A 22336-nucleotide genomic window follows, 5' to 3' on the forward strand; every position below is an offset into this window, starting at 1 on the left:
CAAGCCGGAGGGGACTCTTTCCGTGCTGCCCCCCTGCAATATGCTGCCCTAGGCCTGGGCCTTGTTGGCCTAGGCCAAGATACAGCGTTGACATGGGCAGTGATGATTCATGCTCGCATGTATACACAGTACTGACCCCTAGCACAGTGCTAAAAACCCTTGTGTTCTCTCACTCTCCTTGTTGATTCATATTTTCACAGCACTGATCCATATGCTCTCATTCCCACAGACAACAAAATCCCACAAAGAAGAAACTGGCTTTGAACGCTATCCCCCTTGGCGATGTAGACGAGTGTGATATCTAAACATTGTGTTATTTTTGAATACGGTATTGGTGCTGAAAGACTATTATAATTCACTCTGTGTTTTTAAGATTTTTAACCACTTCAATACAGGGCACTTTCACCCCCTTCCTGCCCAGGCCAATTTTCAGCTTTTAGCGCTGTTGTATTTTGAATGACAATTGCGCGGTCATGCAACACTGTACCTAAACCATTATGTCATTTTTTTCCCCCACAAATAGAGCTTTCTTTTGGTGGTATTTGATCACCGCAAGGTTTTTTCTTTTTTGCTAAACACCTAAAAAAAGACCAAAAAGTTTATTTGGTTGTTATACAATTTTGTAAATGGATATGTTTTTTTTTCCTGCACTGATGAGGCTGCACTGACAGGTACTGATGGGGTGGCACGAATATGCGGCACTGCTGGGCACTGATAGGCGGCACTGCTGGGCAGCAACTAATGGGCACTGATAGGCGGCACTGGTGGGGGCCACTGATGGCAATGATGGGCACTGGTGGGCAGCACTGATGGGGAGGGCACTGGTGGGCAGCACTGATGTGGAGGGCACTGGCAGGCTCCCTGAGCCCTGATTGCCATCCCTGGTGGCCATGGTGGGCATCCCTGGGGTCATGGTTGGGCATCCCTGGGGGTTCTAGTGGCACCCCCCTAATGATCTGCACTGGTAATCAATGCTCTGATTACCAGTGCAGACCCCCCCTGTCAGGAGAGCCGCAGATCGGCTCTCCTTTACTCGTGCCTATCAGGCACGAACTAAGGAAAGCCGATCAACTGCTCTTGCTGTGTACTATGTGACCAGCTCTGATTGGACACAGCTGGTCACATGGTAAAGAGCCTACGTCAGTAGGCTCTTTACCGAGATCAGAGATGTGGTGTGTCAGTGACGTTGTATACACTAGATGGCAATTAGTGACTAAATAAACTCTGTCCTGCTGATAGCTGGCTACTACTATAAATGGACTGCTAACGGAGGCGTCACTACGTCCTGAAGAAGCGTACATGACTTATGCAAAACAAGTTGACATCAGAGGCACGATGGACCCTGCGCCTCATGGTGCATTCCATCGGCGGTCCCAGGAAGTTGCGGCAGAGGCTGGATGTGGGACGCCGGCTTATGAACATACGGGGGGCCATTCTCTATGGGACGGAAGCCCCTACTATCGTTTGACTGTCTAGGCATTCAACATTGATATGGCATATCATACAGCCACTGATACCATCTGGGCATGAGAAGGAAAAGGACTTGGAAAACCGGACACGGGATTATGGTGAGAAGCCAAGGGACATTTAGTGATTACTCCGCCTTGAATTTATCCCTTTTTGTGCTCTGGGTTACCATTGAATTCCACAACCGAATATAGCACTGTCTGCCATTTATGCCTATTTAGCAAGTTATAAAAGGACCTGTATAACTCTGATGCCTTTCTACAATATGTGTCCATTATGGGTGTAAAGGCCCGTACACACGAGTCGAAATTCGGCTGGGAATTTTCGTCCCAACAACCGATCTACGGATTTTCGGCTTGTTAGTATGGTGCTCTCGACAACCGACTCCGACTTTTCGGCCGAAAAAATGCTGGTGTGCAGGCTATAAAATTTTTGTCCTCCGTCAAAACACGTCCGATTTTCGTGCAGTCAGTACAGATTTCGATGGGGAAAAATCTTATGAGCAAGACTAGGCATGCTCAGAGATGAAAAAACACAAAGAAAGCAATCCAACACATGACATCACTTTTGAAGTAGAATTCTGTCGTGTGGGAAAATTTGTGTGCAGTCTAGAGCACATTCCAACCAACAGACACCACTCTGGACAAAAGACGAACTACCAGTCGGCAGAAATTGGTTGCTTGTGTACGAGGCTTAAATTAGCTGATTGAAAAACTGGTTGACATTCAGATCGCAGCTGCACCCATTATTCAGACTGCAGCTACACCCAAATTTCATGTCCACTTTCGTCACCTGTGGAAAATAGTGCATCTAGCTCTGAGTTTCAAAGCAATTCTGTGGATCCATTGGGAATACTTACTGGAATTTATTATCAGATCATTTTTTATGCATTATGGACTATGGTCATGTACACAATGGAGTCGAGAGTTGTCAATGATTAAGAGGTTCTATCCCTTCTCCCTCTTTATAAGTGACTTAATTAACCAGGTTCCTAACAAACTGAATATTGCCTCCAGGGGGAGTGCACCGGTGTCAATCACAGAGGTTTGAATGGGGGCCTGTCTGAATACCGGTCGGCGGAAATTCGTTGCTTGTGTACGAGGCTTAAATTAGCTGATTGACAAATTGGTTGACATTATTCAGATTGCAGCTACACCCATTATTCAGACTGCAGCTACACCCAAATTTCATGTCCACTTTCGTCACCTGTGGAAAATAGTGCATCTAGCTCTGAGTTCCAAAGCAATTCTGTGGATCCATTGGGAATACTTACTGGAATTTATTATCAGATCATTTTTTATGCATTATGGACTATGGTCATGTACACAATGGAGTCGAGAGTTGTCAATGATTAAGAGGTTCTATCCCTTCTCCCTCTTTATAAGTGACTTAATTAACCAGGTTCCTAACAAACTGAATATTGCCTCCAGGGGGAGTGCACCGGTGTCACGCACGGAGGTTTGAATGGGGCCCGTCTGAATGTCTTGTGTGCAAATGTGTTGCTTGCGTAGTTTTTAGATCTATTTTCTGCTTGGGAATAATTTACCTGTTTTTTCATATTATTAGATTGCTGTTAATATTTCAATAAGTGTCCATTCACACTGCCGCGACTTGTGTGCCCTCAAGTCGCTTGACATAACAAATCCCATGTAAATCAATGTGAGCCGTCTTAATTGGCACTACTGAAGTTGCTCCGACTCCAGAAAAGGGTCCTGTACTACTTTGAGGCGACTTGTATCCGACTTGTCCCAATAGACTTCAATGGGAGACGCCTCCAAGTCGGATTCTTATCTTTATTTGAAGCGACTTGTGATCCGACTTTGCAGGAAGAAGAAGGAAAATTAGCCAGGCATTCCCCACATTGCAGCCATGCCTACAGTTCCTATATACCATTATCTCTGCCTGGTCTGTGTGAGTGGCACTGATGGACACTGATTCGTGGCACTGGTGGACACTGGTACATGGCACTGCTACGTGGCACTGGTACATGGCACTGCTACGTGGCACTGGTGGACACTTAGTGTGAGGAAAGGGATATGCAGTGTAGTTGGGGTACTATATACCACTATGGTTAGATTCAATAATCTAGTTTCTGTAGGGAAAGTGTTAAGTGTCAGGGTGACCGTAGTGTAGTTTAGGGTGAACTGACTCTGACTGCTATGCCAGGGTGACAGAACTCATCCATGTCAGGGTGACCGCCATAAGAAAAAGATAATTTTTCTTAGAATTATTAGTAGAGCAGTGATGGGGCTCCGCTCCTTTTACACCTGGGCGTTTATTGGGCTTTTTTGTGGACGTCTTTGGAGGCAGGCATGACACCTGAACTTCTGTGTAGGGGTGTGTATGTGTGTATGTATGTATGTATGTATGTATGTATATGTGTGTATGTATGTATGTATGTGTATATATATATATATATAATATGCGCTGTCCGCGGTGCTCAATGATCGTGCGGGGGGGGGCCTTGCTGGGGTTCTTCTGAAGTGGATGGTGCAGATGGGCGTTTAGGGGGTCCCCGAATACCGGGCCTTTCGGGTGGGGCCGCAATTTTGTTGTAGCCTCTGTCTGCTTCTATGGAGGCGGCCATCTTGGTACACCCGTTTTTTTTTTTTCTGTGAAGGCCAATGTGAGTGCCTGAAGGACAGTGAGTCTTGAGGGTGGTCTCTCCCTCTCTGTGGAGGTCCGTTAGCGCGTGCCTGACCTCCAGGGAGCGCTGTGGGGCCGTTTAAAAAAAAAAAAATAGCATTTTTCTTTTTTTTTTTTTTTTTTTTTTTTTAAGTTGCTGACGGGTTCCTCAGGTTCAATATGGACCCTGCGAGCCATTTTTTTCCCACCTGACCCCCTCACGGAGGCCGCAGGGCCTTCCGGATCTCCACTGTCCGTCTATGCCTTTTCAGCAGTTCGGGACGCATTTGGGCCCGGGGGGTGGTGGTAGGTGCGCTAAAATGTTTCTCCACCTACCCCTGCCTCTTCTGATGTCTCTGAGTCTGGCTCAGGCACCGCAGGCGTGGGCCTGACATGGGCCTCTCTGCCGGGTCTGTTACCTCGCGCCCTGTCTCCTCGGATGAGGAGGATGACCTTTCCACCTCCCCTTCCACAAAAGGCGCTGGTGGACGCGCACTGGCTGTTTTCGGCGCAGGTGGCATCTGGCACTCACATGCCACCCGGAGCTGCTCATTTTGTTGGCTGCTCATGTAGGAGTGGAACAGTCTGAGACGTTCCCCTGGGGTGAGTCGTTAGCCGTTGCCCTTTTGGGGAGTCTCTGGTACAGAGGACTGTTTCCGCCTTTGGTGGACATATGGTCTCTAGCTGAATGGGAGGAATCCCCGTCCTTTAAGGACTTGGGGGATAGGATGTTGCGGGCTGTGGCCTGCGCTCTGTGCTCCCTGGCGTAGCTGCATCGGGAACAGTGTTCATGTTTGCCCTTGCCACGCAGACTCTGCCTGATGGGCGGAGTGCCAACACCGCAATTTGGTGTGGGGCATGTCCCTCTTGCTCCCTCTTGGGAGCTGTTGGACCAGCTGGCGCAGGGGCTGGTTTTTGTTTGCCATGCCGCACTGGTCGAGGCTCCCTTGTATGTATAAACACCTTGTCGTTTTTGGCGGTGGTTGACCAGAGTCTACTTGACTGGAGTGTTGGTCTGCGGATCAAACTTCTAAGGTCTTAATGGATCTCCCTTTTCAGGGGGATCGCCTGTTTGGCGCTGCCCTGGATGACACAGGCTGTCAGGGGTAAGGGCCTTTGTCGCAGTCGGGGTTCCTCCCTTTCGGCTCGCAAACAGTTTCTTCGTCCCTCCGGGACAGTCGATGTGGCGAAGTCCTTCCAGACTTCCGCGTGGGTTCCAGACGACCCTGGTCTGGCTTTGGGTTTGGTTTTTTTCCAGACCTACTGACAAGGCCTACGTGGCCTGAAGGTGCTTCCTCTCCCATCTAGGGGGTCGAGGACCTGCGGCTGGCCCGGATCCCAGGCTGGCTGGGTTCAGGAGGTAATGCGGTCCAGTTGCAAGATCTAGTTTCGATCCGGTTATTTCCGGTAAGGTTTTTTTCCCTTCCAATGTGCGGCTGTCTCCGGATCGCTTACAGTCGCTCTGTGGGGCAGTTCAGGCTCTGGTTCAACAAGCTGGACCTACTGGTCTTTTGGTTCCGTGCAGATCACAAATTCAAGTTGGTATTGGTTAGCACGGTGGTGGCTTCTCTACATAAGGGGGCTTCCTGGCCTCCATAGACATCAAGCTGCCTACCTTCACGTCCCGGTATGTTCTGGACAGCTACGGGTTCTGCGTTTTTTGCAGTGGGGAAGGATCTCTTAGTTTGTGGCATTACCCTTCAGTCTCGCTTATGCTGCTAGGGTCTTCACGACGGTGTTGGCTCCAGTCCTGGCGCTTTTGCGGCAGCGGGGCGTATCGGCCCTGGTTTCCTGGCCACTCTGCTTCTCCATTTGGAGTTCCCTATGGTGCTGACAACGAAGTTGGTTGTCACTGTGGGAATTCAGGTGGGTTCTGAACCTTCAGAAATCATCCCTGGTCCTTTCCATGAGACTGGATTTTCGGAGTCTGACTTTGGACTTGTCCTCAGTCAGGGTGTTTCTCCCTCCCGGGGTCAAAACTCTTGGCACTTTAGACTCTGGATGGAGTTCAGCACTCGAGGGATACTTGGTGACTACTGAGTCTTCCCGTAGTCAGGTTTGCCCTCTGTGCTCACGGATGGCCCAAGGACAGGGCTGCCTGTGTCTGCTGTGACTATTTCCAGGTGAATCGGACAGTCGGTGGTGCAGGCTTCTTTATTTATGGGTCAGGTCCTACCTTTCCCTGTTTCGGCGCTTTCTTCTTGGGCGCCTAGTGCTTCCTGGGCTTTTTTGCCATACAGGCATTTGTGCTTCAGGTTGTAAGATGACTACCTGGTCGTTTGTTCACACCTTTGCTGCGTTTTATGAGGTGGATGTGCTGACATCTGCAGATGCCTCTTTTCGGCCGCAAGGTTCTTTGCTGGCTGCTGTTTGGAGGGCTTTTGGCCTTCCTTGAGGGTGTTTTACTGTTTGTTTTCAGGTGGGCCTCATCTTTTGTTCTCATGAGTCCTATGTTGCCTGGTTGGCTGTTTTTGGCCTTGGGGACTTGTTCTTTTCTGCTGTTCCCACCCCTCATTTTATGGCACTGCTTTGGGACGTCCCTACTTGTATGAATCAGAGAGAACTGTGTCCGTCAATGAACGATGGAGAAAACTGGATTTTTGACTTACCATAAAATCCTTTTCTCAAGTTCATTGACGGACACAGTACCCGCCCCTCTATTTTGAGTTGGGTTGGTGTTGCTTTCTGACACTGCTTTGATACAAAACTGACATCTAGGGCTGCAACTAACGATTAATTTGTCTGTCGACTAATCTAACGATTATTTTTATTTATTTTTTGCTTAATCTAGTGTTCTTTCTTTGATTAGCTAAATAATCCTTTGAATAACTTTACAAAAAATTATACGTACAACTGCTAATATATTATTTCAACTCTTATTGAATTTTTTCCAAAAAATACTTCAATGTGGTTGAAGTTTTTACAGTGTACAAAAATTAAGTGGCAAAAATAAAATGTAAACAACACTTTAGCATCAGGCACGAATAATGCCATTAATTCAGAACCAAAAGCATTCAAAATACCATAAAAAATTCTAAAAAAAAGCACTGCTCAACACTGTGCAAAAAATCAAGAGAGACGCATAAAGTGCCAAACACTTTAGAGCATCAGGCATGAAAATGCCATATCTGCCTAACACTTTAAACTTCTTTAAAGAGGAAGTAAACCCTCCTCAGGAAGTTGTACCTATAGGTAAGCCTATGATAAGGCTTACCTATAGGTACTGTAAATATCTCCTAAACTTGCACCGTTTAGGAGATATTTACCTTTAATGCAGCCAGTGACGTCACTGGCGCATGCGCTCTGAAGGAACGGCTGATCGTGCCGTTCCTTCAGAGCCCCGTGCCGTGACCGTCGGCTCCCGCGCGCGTGCGCGGGAGTGACGTCACCGCGGCTCCGGCCAATCAGATGACCGGATGCCGCGATCCCGGAAGACGGGCGACATGTCATGTCGCCCGTCATACAGGTAAGAGAGCGGCACGGCGGGGGCTCGTTCTAAGGTAAGTATTTCATAATGAGCTAGTATGCGATGCATACTAGCTCATTATGTCTTTCTCTTGCAGGTTGTAAAAAAAAAAAAATATTTTTAAACGAGTTTACAACCTCTTTAAACTACAAGTTTAAAGAAGCTCTCTGCCTTCAGGTAATCTTTTTCTGTATTGGCCATTATTTTTGGCCATTACTTTTGCACAGTGTTGAGCAGCAGCAGTGCTTGCTTTTGTTGGACTAATTGGCTCCTTTAAAACTTGGTTACTTTTTAGGTTTCACATTTACATATACATGGTGTTATTGTTGACCCGTATTTGACCAGTATTTTTTTGGTGTGTTACTACTTGTACACAACACTTTATGGCATCAGGCATGAATAATTATGCCATATAAAATAAATTCTGCCTAACACTTTGCAAAAGATGCATTCTGAAGGCAATGCATTATGTGGTGGTTAAAGTAGTAAACCTTACTACTTTAAACCACATAATAAATACTGGTCCACAAAAACACTATGATGAAAATGTAAAACATACCCAAAAACAGTTTTAAAGGAGCCAAGTCCAACAAAAGCACCGCTCAACACTGCAAATTTTAATAGCCAATACTGAGCAATGATTACCTGAAGGCAGCCATCTTGTAGTTTAAAGAAGTCCAATATTATACAACCCAGGAGTGCAACAGGTACAGGTTGTGGGCCTGTATCTAATGTATAGCATTGCAATGGAGGAAGGTTCGCATATCGACATTCGACATGCTCTAAAGTTAGGCTTGCTCTTTTTTTAGTCACAATGTTGCCAGCAACTGAGAAAAGCCTTTCAGATGGGGTTGATGTTGCAGGCACAGACAAGTAACTCTTTGCCAGCATGGCCAAGATGGGAAACCTCCCTTCATTTTCCTTCCACCATTTCAGTGGATTTTCTTCCTTTGGAATAGCCTGCTCACTAAAGTACATGTGTATCTCATTCCTCACAACTTCACTGTGAATTTCTTGATCTTGGATGTGACCACCAGTGTCATCCTCACCATTACTGTGGTGTTCATCTGAATCTGAACCGAGCAAAGAGTCCAACATAGACACTTGCCTCTTTTCTGAAAATGTCATGTCTGCACTGGCTGACTGAACCTGTTCCTCACATTGACGTTGATGTGTTTGCTCTTCCTCATATCTTCTTTTCTCTAAATGAGCAAGAGCTTGGACCTTGAGGTGAACTTTAAAACAATCCTCTGCTGCCAGGAATTTTAGTTTGCGGAATCTGGGGTCCAGGGCTGCTGAAATAAGACATATATTTTCTCCACCGTCATCTCTGAATTTAGTTTCCCACTCCCATCTTGAGGTCATCTCCTGTGCAGCAACACTTTTTGGAAAGCCTTGACTGCCGCTTTCTCGCAAATTGTGCTCTGTATAGATTTCTGAAGGCCTTTTACCGGAGGAGGTAGAGCAGAACCAGTCATATAGGACTCTTCCACTCAAGAAAACAGTAGCACACTCAAAAGGCTTCAAGACTTATTCCACTTCCTCAAGTAAGCTCCACTGATCATGTTTTAAATCCAGGAAGCGCTTCCCTCGTGGTGTGACATCAGGATCGGAAAGTGTTGCAGTGACAGGCCACCTCTGTTCAAGCAGGCGACTGATCATGTAAAGTACTGTTCCATCTTACGGATACATCATTTATTAGTGCATGATCAGGGGTACCCATTTGTTGTTGCTTTTGCTTTAAGCTTTGTAGTGGCCAGCTCACTTTTTTTAAAATGTTCCACAAGGCACTTCGCAGCCCTCAGTGTCTTGCTGATCTGGGGATCCCTCAGGGCATGGTTGACAACTAACTGCAATGTATAACCAGCACACCTGAGAGAAGAGATGCCAGGATGCTTTTCTTCCAAAATACGCAGAGCAGCAACAACATTTGCAGCATTATCATGAACAACTGCAATTACATTGGCCATGGATATCTCAAACTTCTCAGCTGCTTTTTCCACCCAGTTAGCAATGTTTTCAGCTGTGTGGCGATCTTCAAGTGGCATAGTGGTCAGATTGTATGATGTAAGCTTCCAGTCTTCATTAATGAAGTGGCATGTGACACCCAAGTATGCCTCTGTGGCAATACTGGTCCATGTGTCTGTGGTGAGAGCTATTTTGGATTTCACATCTTTGAGTGACGCTTTCAATCTTTCAAAATTCTCCTCATATTTCTTCTCAATCAGCTTAGTGAAATGGGACCTGGAGGGAAGTGTGTATCCTGGGTAAAACGTGTTAATCATCTCACAAAATCCTTGACCGTCTACAATAGAAAGAGGTCTCATATCTTTTTACAATCATGTTGAGTATGCTATTGGTAAGTGTAATGGCCACTTGGGGTGTGCAAGCAGTGACATCCTTTTTATGAAAGAAAATCTTGTACACAGCTTTGCCTCTTCCTGAGAAAAACAACAAAGGAACAAACACGATAATAATAATTACCGGTAATGATAAATAATATATTAATAACATTACCAATTTACACATGAAATCTATGAATGCTCAGCCTCAATGCTAACAATAATACTGTATTTCAAAGAGGGTAGTAAATCTGCATAATATAAATGAACTGAATGTGATAAAAAAATTCTGTTTTTTAATATGATTACTATGATTACAATATTTATTTTTTTTCTAGTAGAAAAAGCAGAAGTTTGAGATATCCATGCTTCCATGGGCAATGTTGTAATTATTGCAAAATACAATAGTGCAGTCAATGCAAAATGGTCGCTGCTCTGCGTATATTTTTTGTTTTTGGAAGAAAAGCATGGCATCTCAGGTGTGCTCGTCAGATCATTGCACTTGTCATTCATGCCCTGAGGGATCCCCAGATCAGCAAGACAGACAGGGCTGCAAGTGCCTTGTACATTTAAAAAAAACCTGAGCTGGCCACTACAAAGCCTAAAGCCCTGGCCCGGCCTGAGCAATGAGCATAATCCGTAATTATTACCTAGCAGCTAGCATAAAATTGTAATTATTATTATTGTATAATGTAATACTACTTACAAAGATGGCTCGTCCTTTTGAGGTCAGAGAGCGCCGGGATGTTTTCTTCTGAGGTGCTCGTGCATTGCAGTTGTGCTGCCATGGTACGCCATTTCAGTTTTGCAAAGGGAACAAAGGACCATTTTATCTGGCCTCTGTTGACCGAATTCCCATACCCTTGATGATCGTGGTCTCGCCGCTTTTTGTGGTAGACTGGAACTTTCTCCCCCAGGAGCAGAAGCCGCCAGTACCGCTATTTACACGCACGCGAGTGGTGTGACGCGTCGACGCCTTTCACGCACGTCGACGAGTTTCCGTAATCGATTATGTCGACGCGCCGTTGCAGCCCTACTGACATCCTATGCAGGAAGAGAGAGGGTGTACCCTCCGGGACTGCCCCATAGGCGTAGCCAGAACCTTTTTCCTGACTAGTGTCCTACTCCTGTAGGGGGCAGTATAACCCTACTTGTATGAATCAGCGAGAACTGTGTCCGTCAATGAACTTAAGAGAAAAGTATTTTACAGTAAGTCAAAAATCCAGTTATTTCACGTTTTCACTATGGGGTATTGTTTATAATGAATTCAATCCATTTTGGAAAAAGGCTGTTAAAAACAAAATGTGGAAAAAGTAAAGTGTTGCAAATTTGCGGATGCACTGTAAATACGGTTTGCTGAGTTCAGACGGATACATGCAGTGAGTGTTTTTGTTGGTGGTTTTTATTTATTTTTTTGTGTTGGTTTTTAACTGCTCCAAAAAAAAACTTAAAAACTGAGTTTTTCTGACTGCTTGAATTATTTATTTGTTTTTATATAAAAACCATGGACAGTAATCGTGATGCATCGCAGAATCAAGTCATTGAGAGGATAATCTTATTAAATCATCAGACCAGTGAAGATGCAAACCTCTAACAATGGGTATAGAAAAGAATCACCCCCTTTTTTAAAATTTAAATTTTCTTGCTTTGCAGCCTGAAATTAAGAAAGGCACATTTTGTTTTATCCAGCTGTGTAACTTTGTAACCTCAGTCGAAGTGAAAGATCTAACACAAACATGTTAGGAAAACAATTAAAATAATTCAAAAACCGAATCCCTGAGTTGGAAAAATAGATCACCCCCCCTCCCTCCTAAAAATGCCTTGTAAACTCAATCAGGTGTAGCTAATCACTGATTTTTTTGGCACACAAAGCCATTTGACTTTCAACTGTGATCAGCTGTGGTCATTTCAATTAGCTCAACATGAAACAAACTTTCCTGGAGCATTTCAGTAAAGCATGGAGGTGGTAATATCCTGTTTATGGGGGGTGATTCTCTGCAGCAGGGACTAGAGCACTTGTCAGGATAGAAGGAAAAAATGCATGGGACAAAATACCGTCAAATTCCTGAGGAATATCTGCTGCCAGAAAGTTGTATATGGGAAGAAGGTTTACCTTCCAACATAACACTGACCTAAAGCACAAAGCAAAAATTACCACAAAGTGGTTGAAGGAGAAAATGGTTAAAGGAGAAAAAGGTTAATGTCTTTGCATGGCCCAGTCAGACCCAGACTTAAACCACATTGAAAATTTGTGGAAGGATTTGAAGACTGCAGTCCACAAACGGTCACCGTGAAATTTAACTGAACTTTAGCAGTTCTTCTAAGAAGAATGGGCAATTTTGCAAAGTCTAGATGTGCAAAGTTAGTAGAGACCTATCCCAACAGGCCACAGGCTGTAATTAAAGCAAAAGGTGGTTCAACCAAATACTGACAAGGAGGTGATCTTTTTTTCCAAATTCTGATGGGTTGGTGTTCTTTCACTTGGTTAAGTTGCACTGAGTAAGTACAGCTGGATAAAACAAAAAACTTTGTCGCTCTTCGTTTCAGGCTGCAAAGCAACAAAATGTGATTTTTTTTTTTTTTTTTTTTGTGAGGTGATTCTTAGGCATTCTCCTCAAATCTCTCTCTGATATACCGGCAGCTGCTCTTGCACATACAGTTAGGAGGAAGAGATCAATCTATTAGTTTTGGATAATGTAGTGCCTGATGAGCCTTTGTCTGCTGGTATTCCTAGACTTAACCACTTGCCGACCGCCGCACGACTATCTACGTCGGCGGTCAGCCCCTCACAGGCAAACTAACGTAGGGCTACGTTGTTTGCTTGTGAGGGTCTAGGGAGCGAGCGCGCGCCCCCCGGGGCGCGCTCCCGCGTGGTCACGGACCCCCCCGCGCGTGTGACCAGCGGACCCGATGTCCGCCGGTCACTCGGCGGGGGAGAGGGAGAATGTCAGGCAGCTTGTGTAAACAAACTGCCTGTCATTCTCCTCGCTGCAAAGACACTGATAAAACGGATCTGGTATGTAGATCCGTTGATCAGTGTCCTTACAGCTAGAGCCACAGCCAATCACAGTAGAAACCACGCCCCTAGGGACACACACAGCCCCTCCCTTCCAAATAAAGTTAACCCCTTCACTACCAGTGTATTTTTACAGTAACAGTGCATATGTATAGCACTGATTACTGTAGAAATGTCACTGGTAACCCCAAAAGTGTCAAAAATGTCAGTCAAGGGTCCGATCTGTCCGCCGCAATGTCGCAGTACCGCAAAAAAAATCGCAGATCGCCGCCATTACGCGTTAAAAAAAAAAACAACAAAAATGACAAAAATCTTTCCCTTTGTTAGTAAACGCGATAACTTTTGCGCAAACCAATCAAAATACGCTTTTTGCGATTTTTTTTTTACCAAACATAGGTAGCATAAAATAAATTGGCCGAAAATTTTTAAAAATTTTGATTTTTACATTTTTTTTGGGGGGAATTTCATATAAAAAAATGTGAAAAATATTGCTATTTTTGCAAAATTGACGCTCTTTTTTTGTTTATAGCGCGTGATCAAAAAATCGCACAGGTGATCAAATACCACCAAAAGAAAGCTCTGTTTGTGGGAAAAAAAGGACGTCAAATTCGTTTAGGTACAGCGTCGCACGACCGCGCAATTGTGCGTTAAATTCACGCAGTGCCGAATCGCAAAATACCCCCTGGTCGGAATGGGGGTAAAATCTTCCGGGGCTTAAGTGGTTAAAGTGGTTCTAAAGTCTGAAGGTGACCCGATTCTGGGCTTGGGAGTAGCATACCCCATCCTTCTTCTTTTTTTTTTTTTTTTTTTTTTTTTTTTTATTTTTGTCCAGGGTCTTACCCTTGCCCACTTGTTTCCAGAGAAAAACAAGGAGGCTACCATTGCTACTTATTCTGCAAATGCTAGTTTACTGGCTGTCATCTTTCTCATTCTTGCTTAAGTGCTTTGTGTCCCTTACCTGGAAGCGTGGAAAAAAGTTTGCAATGTGTCTCAAATGTTTTTGCTTTAAAAAGTTGTGTTTTTATTGCTCTATGTGTCTCCCTTGGAGATATTGCTTGTCTCAATGGCCATCGTCCTTAGGACAACAAAAACCAAAATCTCGTTGTGGAACAGTGAAAAAATCTTGGCAGAGATTCTCCCCTTCCCATTTCTATCCTAAGGAAAAGATAACTTTTTGGTTGGATATATGCCTTTTTAATTTCACAATTGTTTTAAACCTGTGGTGTCCAAACTGCAGCCCGGGGGGTGGATGTGGCCCTTTGCTTGCCCTTAATCAGGCCCTTGGGATGCTATTCCTACCACTAATACAAGGCACTATTCCTTCTACACCAACAATGGGGCATGATTCCTTTCACTGGTACTAACAATAGGCTTACATCAATGATGGGGCACTAGTCTTCCCACTGACACCAATGGTGGGACACTTTTGCTTCCCCTGATACCACCAAGGGTGCACTATTCCTCCCAATGACGGGGCACAGTTTCTTCCCCTTATACTTACAATAGTGCAATATTCCTCCCAATAATAACAATGCAGTAGCGTTCTTTACTCCCATTGACAGGGCATTTTCTACTCCCACTGTCCTCAAAGTCTGAAGGATAGTAAACTCGCCCTTTTTGTTCAGAAAGTTTGGAAACCCCTGGTTTAAACCATCTGTTTTTTTGTTTTTTTTTTCTTACAGAGTGGACACAGACAGAAGTGGTACAATATCTGATAATGAACTTCAACAAGCATTGTCCAATGGTAAGAAATTGACTTTTAAATAGACGTTTTATTTCACATTTTTAAGCTATTAAATTGTTTTATGTATTATATGTACAGTACAAGGCTGTACATATGTGTGCAGTGTGTACATCACGTTTTTACCATGTTATTTTGCACATTCAAAGAACTTGCTTTTTTACACTATAATCTATCTGATGAAATTCTATGCACATGATCTGCTTGTTTAGGTAGCCCTGCTGGCTCCTGTGAATAACTTTTTGAATGTTTTTGTCCACCAAACGCTGTACCAGCTGGGTTGTACATCTTCATACACCTCAACATTGCTATAGACCAGGGGTCTCCAAACTTTCTAAACAAAGGTCCAGTTTACTGTGCTTCAGGATTTAGGGGGGCAGACTGTGGCCAGTGAAAGTAGAAAATACCTCAGCATCAGTGGGAATAAACCATGCCCCTTCATTGGTTTTAATGGAAGGAAAAGTGCCACATTCTTGGTAGGAGTGTAAGGAATCATGCCCCATTGATAGTTGTTAGTGGGAGATGTGGTGCTCATCATTGGTGTGGGGGTGGAGGAAAAGTGTCCGGATGAAGACAAGCAAAGAGCCACATCTGGCCCTTGGGCCACAGTTTAGAGACCACTGCTGTCACATGCTCCTGAAGGTGAACTTCTCCTTTTAATCCTTTCACAGCCAGAGCTGCTTTTTGCAGGGTTTTTTTTTTTTTTTTGCATACATTTAAATTAATTTCAGGCCTGAAGATTACATAAACCCCCCCCCCCCCCCCAAACCTTATATATTTTCTGAAAGCAGACACCCTAGAGAATAAAACAGCGGTAGTTCCAATTTTTTTATGTCCCATAATTTTACCGCAAAGGTCTAGGAAACACAAACTTTCAGTAAAAAAAAAAAAAACACCACATTAATAGTTTAATTTTAGGGAGCACAAAATAACCGCAAAAAATGACCCAATTTTTGGTAAAATATACAAAAAACTGAGGTTACACCAAATAAACAGATACCCAACATGGTAAACGTTTAAGATGTCACTACACTATATTTTCCATAGACTACACCTACAAAGCTCCCCTTAGGTCATTAGTTCAGCATTAGGAGTTCTGGTGCTCGAGTTTTTGCTCATTCCGACATGTGTGGTGATATGTAACGTGTATTGCAATCAACATTTCCAGGCATAGTTGCCATGCCGCGTGCATTTACGTTTTGTATGTGCGTATATGTGGGAGTGGTGATTTTATGTGCATGTGTGTAACTTTATTTTTTGTACAATATAAAATTTTCTTTTTTTTTTCTCATGACATAGAGGACTTTTTGATGAGGTTTTTTTTTTTTTTTTTTTTGTAACAGGTTCTCTTTAAAAAAAAATTCTAAAAGACCCCGCATGTCTCCTCTGTGCTCCAGTAAATGTAATGCAACACACATCGCACTGCATTACATTAATTCCTGACCTTGATGGCTGGGAAAACTGTAAGCGGGGACCTGGAAGTGGTGTCGCATCACTTCCTGGTCAACAAGAAGTGGGGAGCCAACTCCATCCCCTTCATCCCAGCAGCACCCACTATGCCAGTCCCCGTTCCACAGATGGGCAAGCTGAGCCCGGGATACAGGGGGGGGGGTCACGCGCAGGGTTTGTCAAGCCCTCATATGTAAACTACTTGCAACTGTACATAAAATAGCAAACATTTTAATACAAATGAACATGAAATCACCACAACAAAACAATACTAGAAACAACATACATAGATGAGCATGAAAACTGCATATGCTTTATATTTGAACACCACAAGACACAATTTTCTAACAAATTGTTTAGCTGTCTTTGTAGAGAAATGGGTGCCAAAAGGTGCCAGAGCCCTGACACAGCCCCAGCTTTAACCCTGTCTGAATACTCGCTTTGTGAGGAAGTGATGCTGGCTGAGCCCCGGTAACTACCTTGTTGCTGAGGACATGGGTGCAATTCAAAATGCCCTCTCTTCTGTTGGTTCACTGCAGAGTTCAAACCATGAACTGTAATCGGATTAAAACAATACTTTACATTTCTGCTGACAGTCTCACACTTGCTCACCGGAGCACTTGCCCACCCAAGAAGCCTATGTGTTTAACATGTGGGGCAGCTAGCAGGGAGGAAGAAGCTTTCATCAATCATCCCTGTTGCTGCCCTACAAATTGATTGATTGAGGAGGGGAGAAAGATGTCATTTAACCTTCTGGAGCTGTCCCTTAAGCTAATGATTTCTGTGGGCCAGAGGCCAAATGAGGAAGTAATTGGCTTCCTAACATGAAAGATTAAGAGCATGCATACTGAGAGTGGAAACCCAACAGCCAGGGGATCAGCTGTTCTATCACAAAATGAGCGTAATGACACTAAAGATTCTATCGATAAGCCATTGGTGATCCTTTCAAAAACTGTTTTCTCTGCCTTGTAACCTGCCTTTGCCATGATGCTAATTTGCCAATCTCCTTCCAAGCGGTTTCCTTGCTTACTGAGCTTTTGAAGCTCCTTCATGCAGCCTTGTGAGGACAGATTGTTTGATCTCTCCCGTATTAGTCTTTTGTCAGTGGACATAAAGAAAACTCTTTTTGTGTAGGGCTGTGAACAGGTGTGCAAAATGCATCTACTTGGCATGACCTTTGAGGGACATCCCCTCAGAGCTACCCGTACAACCTTTTCAAGGATGTCAGTGGGAATAATGGCGCTTTTCCACTGCAAGTACCGCCTCGGCTCCACTCGGCACTGCTTGGCCCGTTTCAGCACTGTATAGGCTCTACTCTGCTCAGTTTGCTTTTCCACTAAAGTAATAAGTGAGTGAGATTTACAATGATTCTCTGACCAATCAGTGGCTAGTAGTGACAAACAATCAAGGCTGTATGGCATAGGTACGGCCCGCTTGGAACCCCAAACCGAGGTGGTACTGTTTAAGCAAGCCGTACCATGTAGTAGAAAAGCGCAGCTGTACCGAACCGTTCAAACACGTGCCATGCGATACCATGCAGTGGAAAAGCGCCAATGCAAGCCATACCGAGCCGTACCATGCAGTGGAAAAGCCCCATAAGAGTGCCCATCTGCCCCAGTAGAAGAAACTTATAGCTTAGGCTCGGTTCATCCCTCTTGAGAGGCTAAGAAGAATGCCTTTTGTTGCACCCAGGCCTCAATCTCCAAAGCATAGTCCAAGCCTGGCACCCAAGTTGCGCACCCTGACCTTCCAAGTCCCCCAAACCCTTAGATAACTTCAGCATCAAGAGGCACCACCACTTTCCAAAGTGAGGGGACATCCTTAAGCCTTTTCTGCAGTTTGGACAGCCAACATCACACATACCTGGATAAAATACAGTTTTTAGGGGCCACAAGCTAGAATTCTGCTCTGACCCCAGTTTGGTTCGTGTCTTGCTGACTGCAGTGTTACTGGCCAATCTAGCAGGCCTTCTGAAGAGATGTGGCAGAACATTTTCACGGGTTCTTCCCAATCTGTTCACTGTTCCCAAACCAAAAGAGGGCAACTGCCCCATCTTTGATCACAAAGCCCTAGCTGGCTTCACTCGGCCTAGAACTTTGGCAGTGAATTAACCAGGTTTGTCATGGACCATCTTCACCAGGAACACTCTTGCCTCTGTGAACATCGAGGATTTGTAATTTGTATATTAAAATTTATCCAGCCCATCAGCAACTCCTTTTTCACTTGGCTACCATTCGGCCTATCCTCCTACCTTGAGTGTTCACCAAGATTTTGCTCTTGTACTAGCTTTACTGCATTCCCAGGACTTTGCCATTATGGGGTATCTGGACAACTTCCTGGTGCTAACCAAAAAATGTAGCTTAAATCACCCACACCTTGAAAAAGTTGGGTCCTGACTCTACAGAGCTGGAATCGAGTCGACTAATCATTTGGCTTATCGGAGTCTTGTGAGACACAGCTTCAGCTTGAGTTGGGAACTCCTTTCCTGCAGCAAGTGGGGGAATGGTCTCCTCACTCAAAGCTATTCCAGGACCTGTGTCACAGGTGGTGGACAGTGGATGTGGTTGTCTTGGTCTCCCAAGTTCAACGACAAACAGAACAGGATTGTCTCTAGGTACAGGGATAAAAAAAACTGCTTCATAAATGTATAGTGAGTGCTATAATAAATAATTGTCCCATGCAGAGAGAAATGCGATAAAAATCAAGCAAAAAAAGTAATCTCAAGCAACTGGTCATCCTGTAGTGTAGACCAAAGGTGTATCCCAGGAAAAATTAAAACTTTAAACTCCCCAGCAAATCACCACAGTGAAGGCAAGATAGGGGGCTTACCAAATAATAACCCTCAATGAAGAGAAGTCAAAGAGGAATGTGAGAATGTTGGATAATTCAGTAGGACATCCGATTCATTCATTGTAACTTGTAGCAGGTCAATGCAGATCGTAACAAATCCCCAACAAAAATCAAAATGAGGAGACTCCATGTGCCAATATATTCATACAAAGAGGAAAGCATTCTCCATAGCGTCAATTGTTTAAAACCGGATACATTTTATTACAAGGATTTTCACTTACAAATTGTATGATGTAAACAGGCCTGTAGATGGACCCTTCTATCCTACCCATAAGCTAAATGGCTGCGGCTCGTTGGCACTTGCACAGTGGCGTGTGTTCTGCCTCCACTACACAGAAATATTTTTTGACTGACGCTGCTTACCCTCTTGCTTCCATAATTACCTCAGCCGTTGACCTGCCACAACTATACAGATCAGAAAAGGAAAGGCAGATTTTCTCATCTTCATGCGTATTGTGGATCAGTGACTCAAACTATTGATATAGAAAGGTCCTCATGAGGATAGGCCACAAGCCTTTGGAAGCAGAGGGTAGCCATTTGCAGCTTTAATTTTAAGGGAAATTAATAGAGCATTTTACAAGCGCGTATATAAAGCCCTACTCTGGGATCACCCACCCCTAACTGCCATTTTTATATACCTGTAGCTGCTATTATGTGACTTTTTGGCCTTGTTTGTTCTGTTTTTACTTTCTGGCTGTCAAGCCTGCATCTGTATGCGTTTTTATAGAACATTTTTAAATGCATGTTTATGAGTTTTCTGTGGTGCCATTTACACTGACCCTGGAATTCATAAAGAATGACAGAGTGATTTTGCGATTGTTCTTAAAGTGGTGCAGCATGCGCCAAATTCATATACCTGTTTAGAACTTGTACTTGACTTTGGTGCCATGTTTATAAACCTACACGACACATTTTTCAAAATCTTTCTCTACGCCAAGAGAGTTGGTCTTAATTAACAGCGCTTGCGCACTGCCGTTATTTTATTTTGAATTTTGCATATTCATTGAACCATAATGTAAAAGTGGTGTATTTTAGAACTACCAGAAGTTGGTGCACAAGTTGCTGTCCGAACCAAAAGTGTTGCATATGCTTCATGAATGTGGCACAATGCTTAAACAAGAGTGATTAGGACAAGAAAAGTGGTACAGCAACTTTATTGAATTCCCCCCCTGTGTGTTTACCTGCATTTGGATGCAGTCTGTTTTAGCTGTGTTTAGAGAAAATAGAATTCTGTGCCAGGATCCAATTAGGCACTCTAAACCCAGCCAAACCTGTTTTTAGAACTGGAACATCTAAACACAGTAGAAGATGATCTGGGAGGTACAAAAGTTGTTCATACTTCCCAAACTACTTTTACTGTGTTTAGAAAAGCTAAACACAGGAGTGCCAGTGTGAATGAGTCCTGGTGAAGAACCGCTTTGTGTGGGTGCAGAAGCTTTGGATGGAATCTATTCGGTCGGTAATAGCGTCTTTAAATCAGGGGGATTTTCTGGCCTCCATCGATATCAAAGATGCGCATCTACACATCCCCATCTACGGGGGACCCCAGCAATTTCTTCACTTTGCGGTGGCAGAGGAGCTTTTTCTATTTGTGGCATTACCCTTTGATCTTGCCTCCGCTCCCAGAGACTTTACCAAGGTACTGGCCCCGGTATTGACTTTGTTGCAGCAAAAGGATTGCAATCCGGGGATATCTGGATGATCTACTGAGAGCAGACTCTCACTCGGCTCTGTTGGGCGACCTGTCGATTACAGTTCAGACCCTCCAGGAATTCGGGTGGACTATCAATTTAAAAAAATCTGCTCTGATGCCTTCAGTGAGGTTGAATAATCTGGGGCTGACTCTTAGATTCCACCTTGGTGAGGGTTTTTCTTCCCCTGGAAAAATTTCAGAAGTTGCAGGGGGCAATCAGGTTGCTGTTGGAAACCGATCTGTCCTCCCTACGGATTTGCATGAGAGCCCTGAGTCTGATGGTATCATCCTTCAGGGTGGTTCCGTTTGCTCAGTCTCACTCGAGACCTCTGAAAAAAGAATTCTTGCCAAATGGACCAGGGATCTTTAGGCAAAATGGTACGTTGGAGCCGACTCACGAGGTCTATTCTATCCTGGTGGATCCAGTCCCCAGCATTTTCAGGGCATGTCCTTCCTACCGCTGTTTTGGACGATGGTCACCACGGACACCAGCCAGTCAGGCTGGGGTGGAGTGCTGGGGAAGCTCTGTGCCCAGGGGACCTGGTTAACAGAGGAGTCTTCCTTACTGGGGGCACCAGGAGTATCCTGGCGGCCAAGGAGGTGGCCGAGATTTTGGTATGGGCGGAAGACGGTGTTCTGGCTCTTTCCACAGTCCACATTCTGGGTGTGGAGAATTGGCAAGCGGATTACCTGAGTTGTCATGCTGGATCAAGGGGAATGGTGCCTTTATCCGGATGTGTTTCATCTCCTATGTGTTCGGTGGTGAACTCCGGAGGTAGACCTGTTTGCGTCTCGCTTAAACAAAAATGTCTTAACAATATGTGTCTCATGGAAAATTGTGTAAAAGAAAAAAGTTTTAAACCAATGCAAAAATTACATATATAAATACATGCAAGTTAGCATAATAGATAAACAGTGTATTCAAATAAATGTGTGAATAATTCATAAGTGCAAACAGATTTAAAAGTGACCAGAGCTACAAATTAGAAGTCCTTTGAATACAAATGAATGAAAAGTGCTCTCCGTTATTGTGTCCCTAATTTAGTGCTCCAAAAAACTCCCAACAAACTTCAAAGTGAAACAGACCTCTTGAAATTGATAGTCAAAAGAAGGCTACATAAACTAAAGAAAATCGAATCCGTGATATTACAAATAAAAGGACAGTTGGCACCCCATGCAGACTCAAGGGACCACAAAGAGAAAAAGGAACCTTCAGGAAGCCATCCAGAAGTATGATAAAGAAATTCAGCATAAGAGTTAGGACTTCTGAAGAGATGTGCTGGACTATAGGAACCAGCAGGTCTATAACTGGCCTCCATGACAGATGAATCAAGGGAAACCTCAGTGGAAAGAGGAAGGAGGAGAATGGAACGAGGTCAAGATACCAAAACCGGAGGACACCCAGAACTATACAAAGGGAACCCAAATATAAGCAACTGATCCACCCAGGACAACAGAAATTACAGTCCCAGAGAAGGTCATAACCAGGGGTCCCATACACGGAGAGGACCAATTAACCGGTATAATAGGTTTTCACTGCTCAGATATGTGGATACATGCCACAAATCTATGTATAGAATACCCCAATATATTAGGGAATATTTACCTAGGGGAAACAGGAGGCTACAGGCCACCCAGACCATACAGAGGATGGGGGGGCTCCCCCAAGACATCAAGGATGGCAGTA

General features: G+C 44.2%; 1 protein-coding gene across 1 annotated transcript in view; it reads left to right on the forward strand.

Moving 5' to 3' along the window:
• Window positions 1-22336, forward strand: part of PDCD6 (programmed cell death 6) — a 137417-nt gene that overhangs the window by 36616 nt on the left and 78465 nt on the right. Inside the window, exon 2 of the mRNA XM_082258068.1 lies at window positions 14599-14660. Within this exon, the coding sequence (XP_082114194.1) occupies window positions 14599-14660 (62 nt within the window). The remainder of the gene's footprint in view (window positions 1-14598; window positions 14661-22336) is intronic.

Source organism: Pelophylax lessonae (assembly GCF_965119305.1).
Source record: "Pelophylax lessonae genome assembly, chromosome: 5".
NCBI lineage: Eukaryota > Metazoa > Chordata > Amphibia > Anura > Ranidae > Pelophylax > Pelophylax lessonae.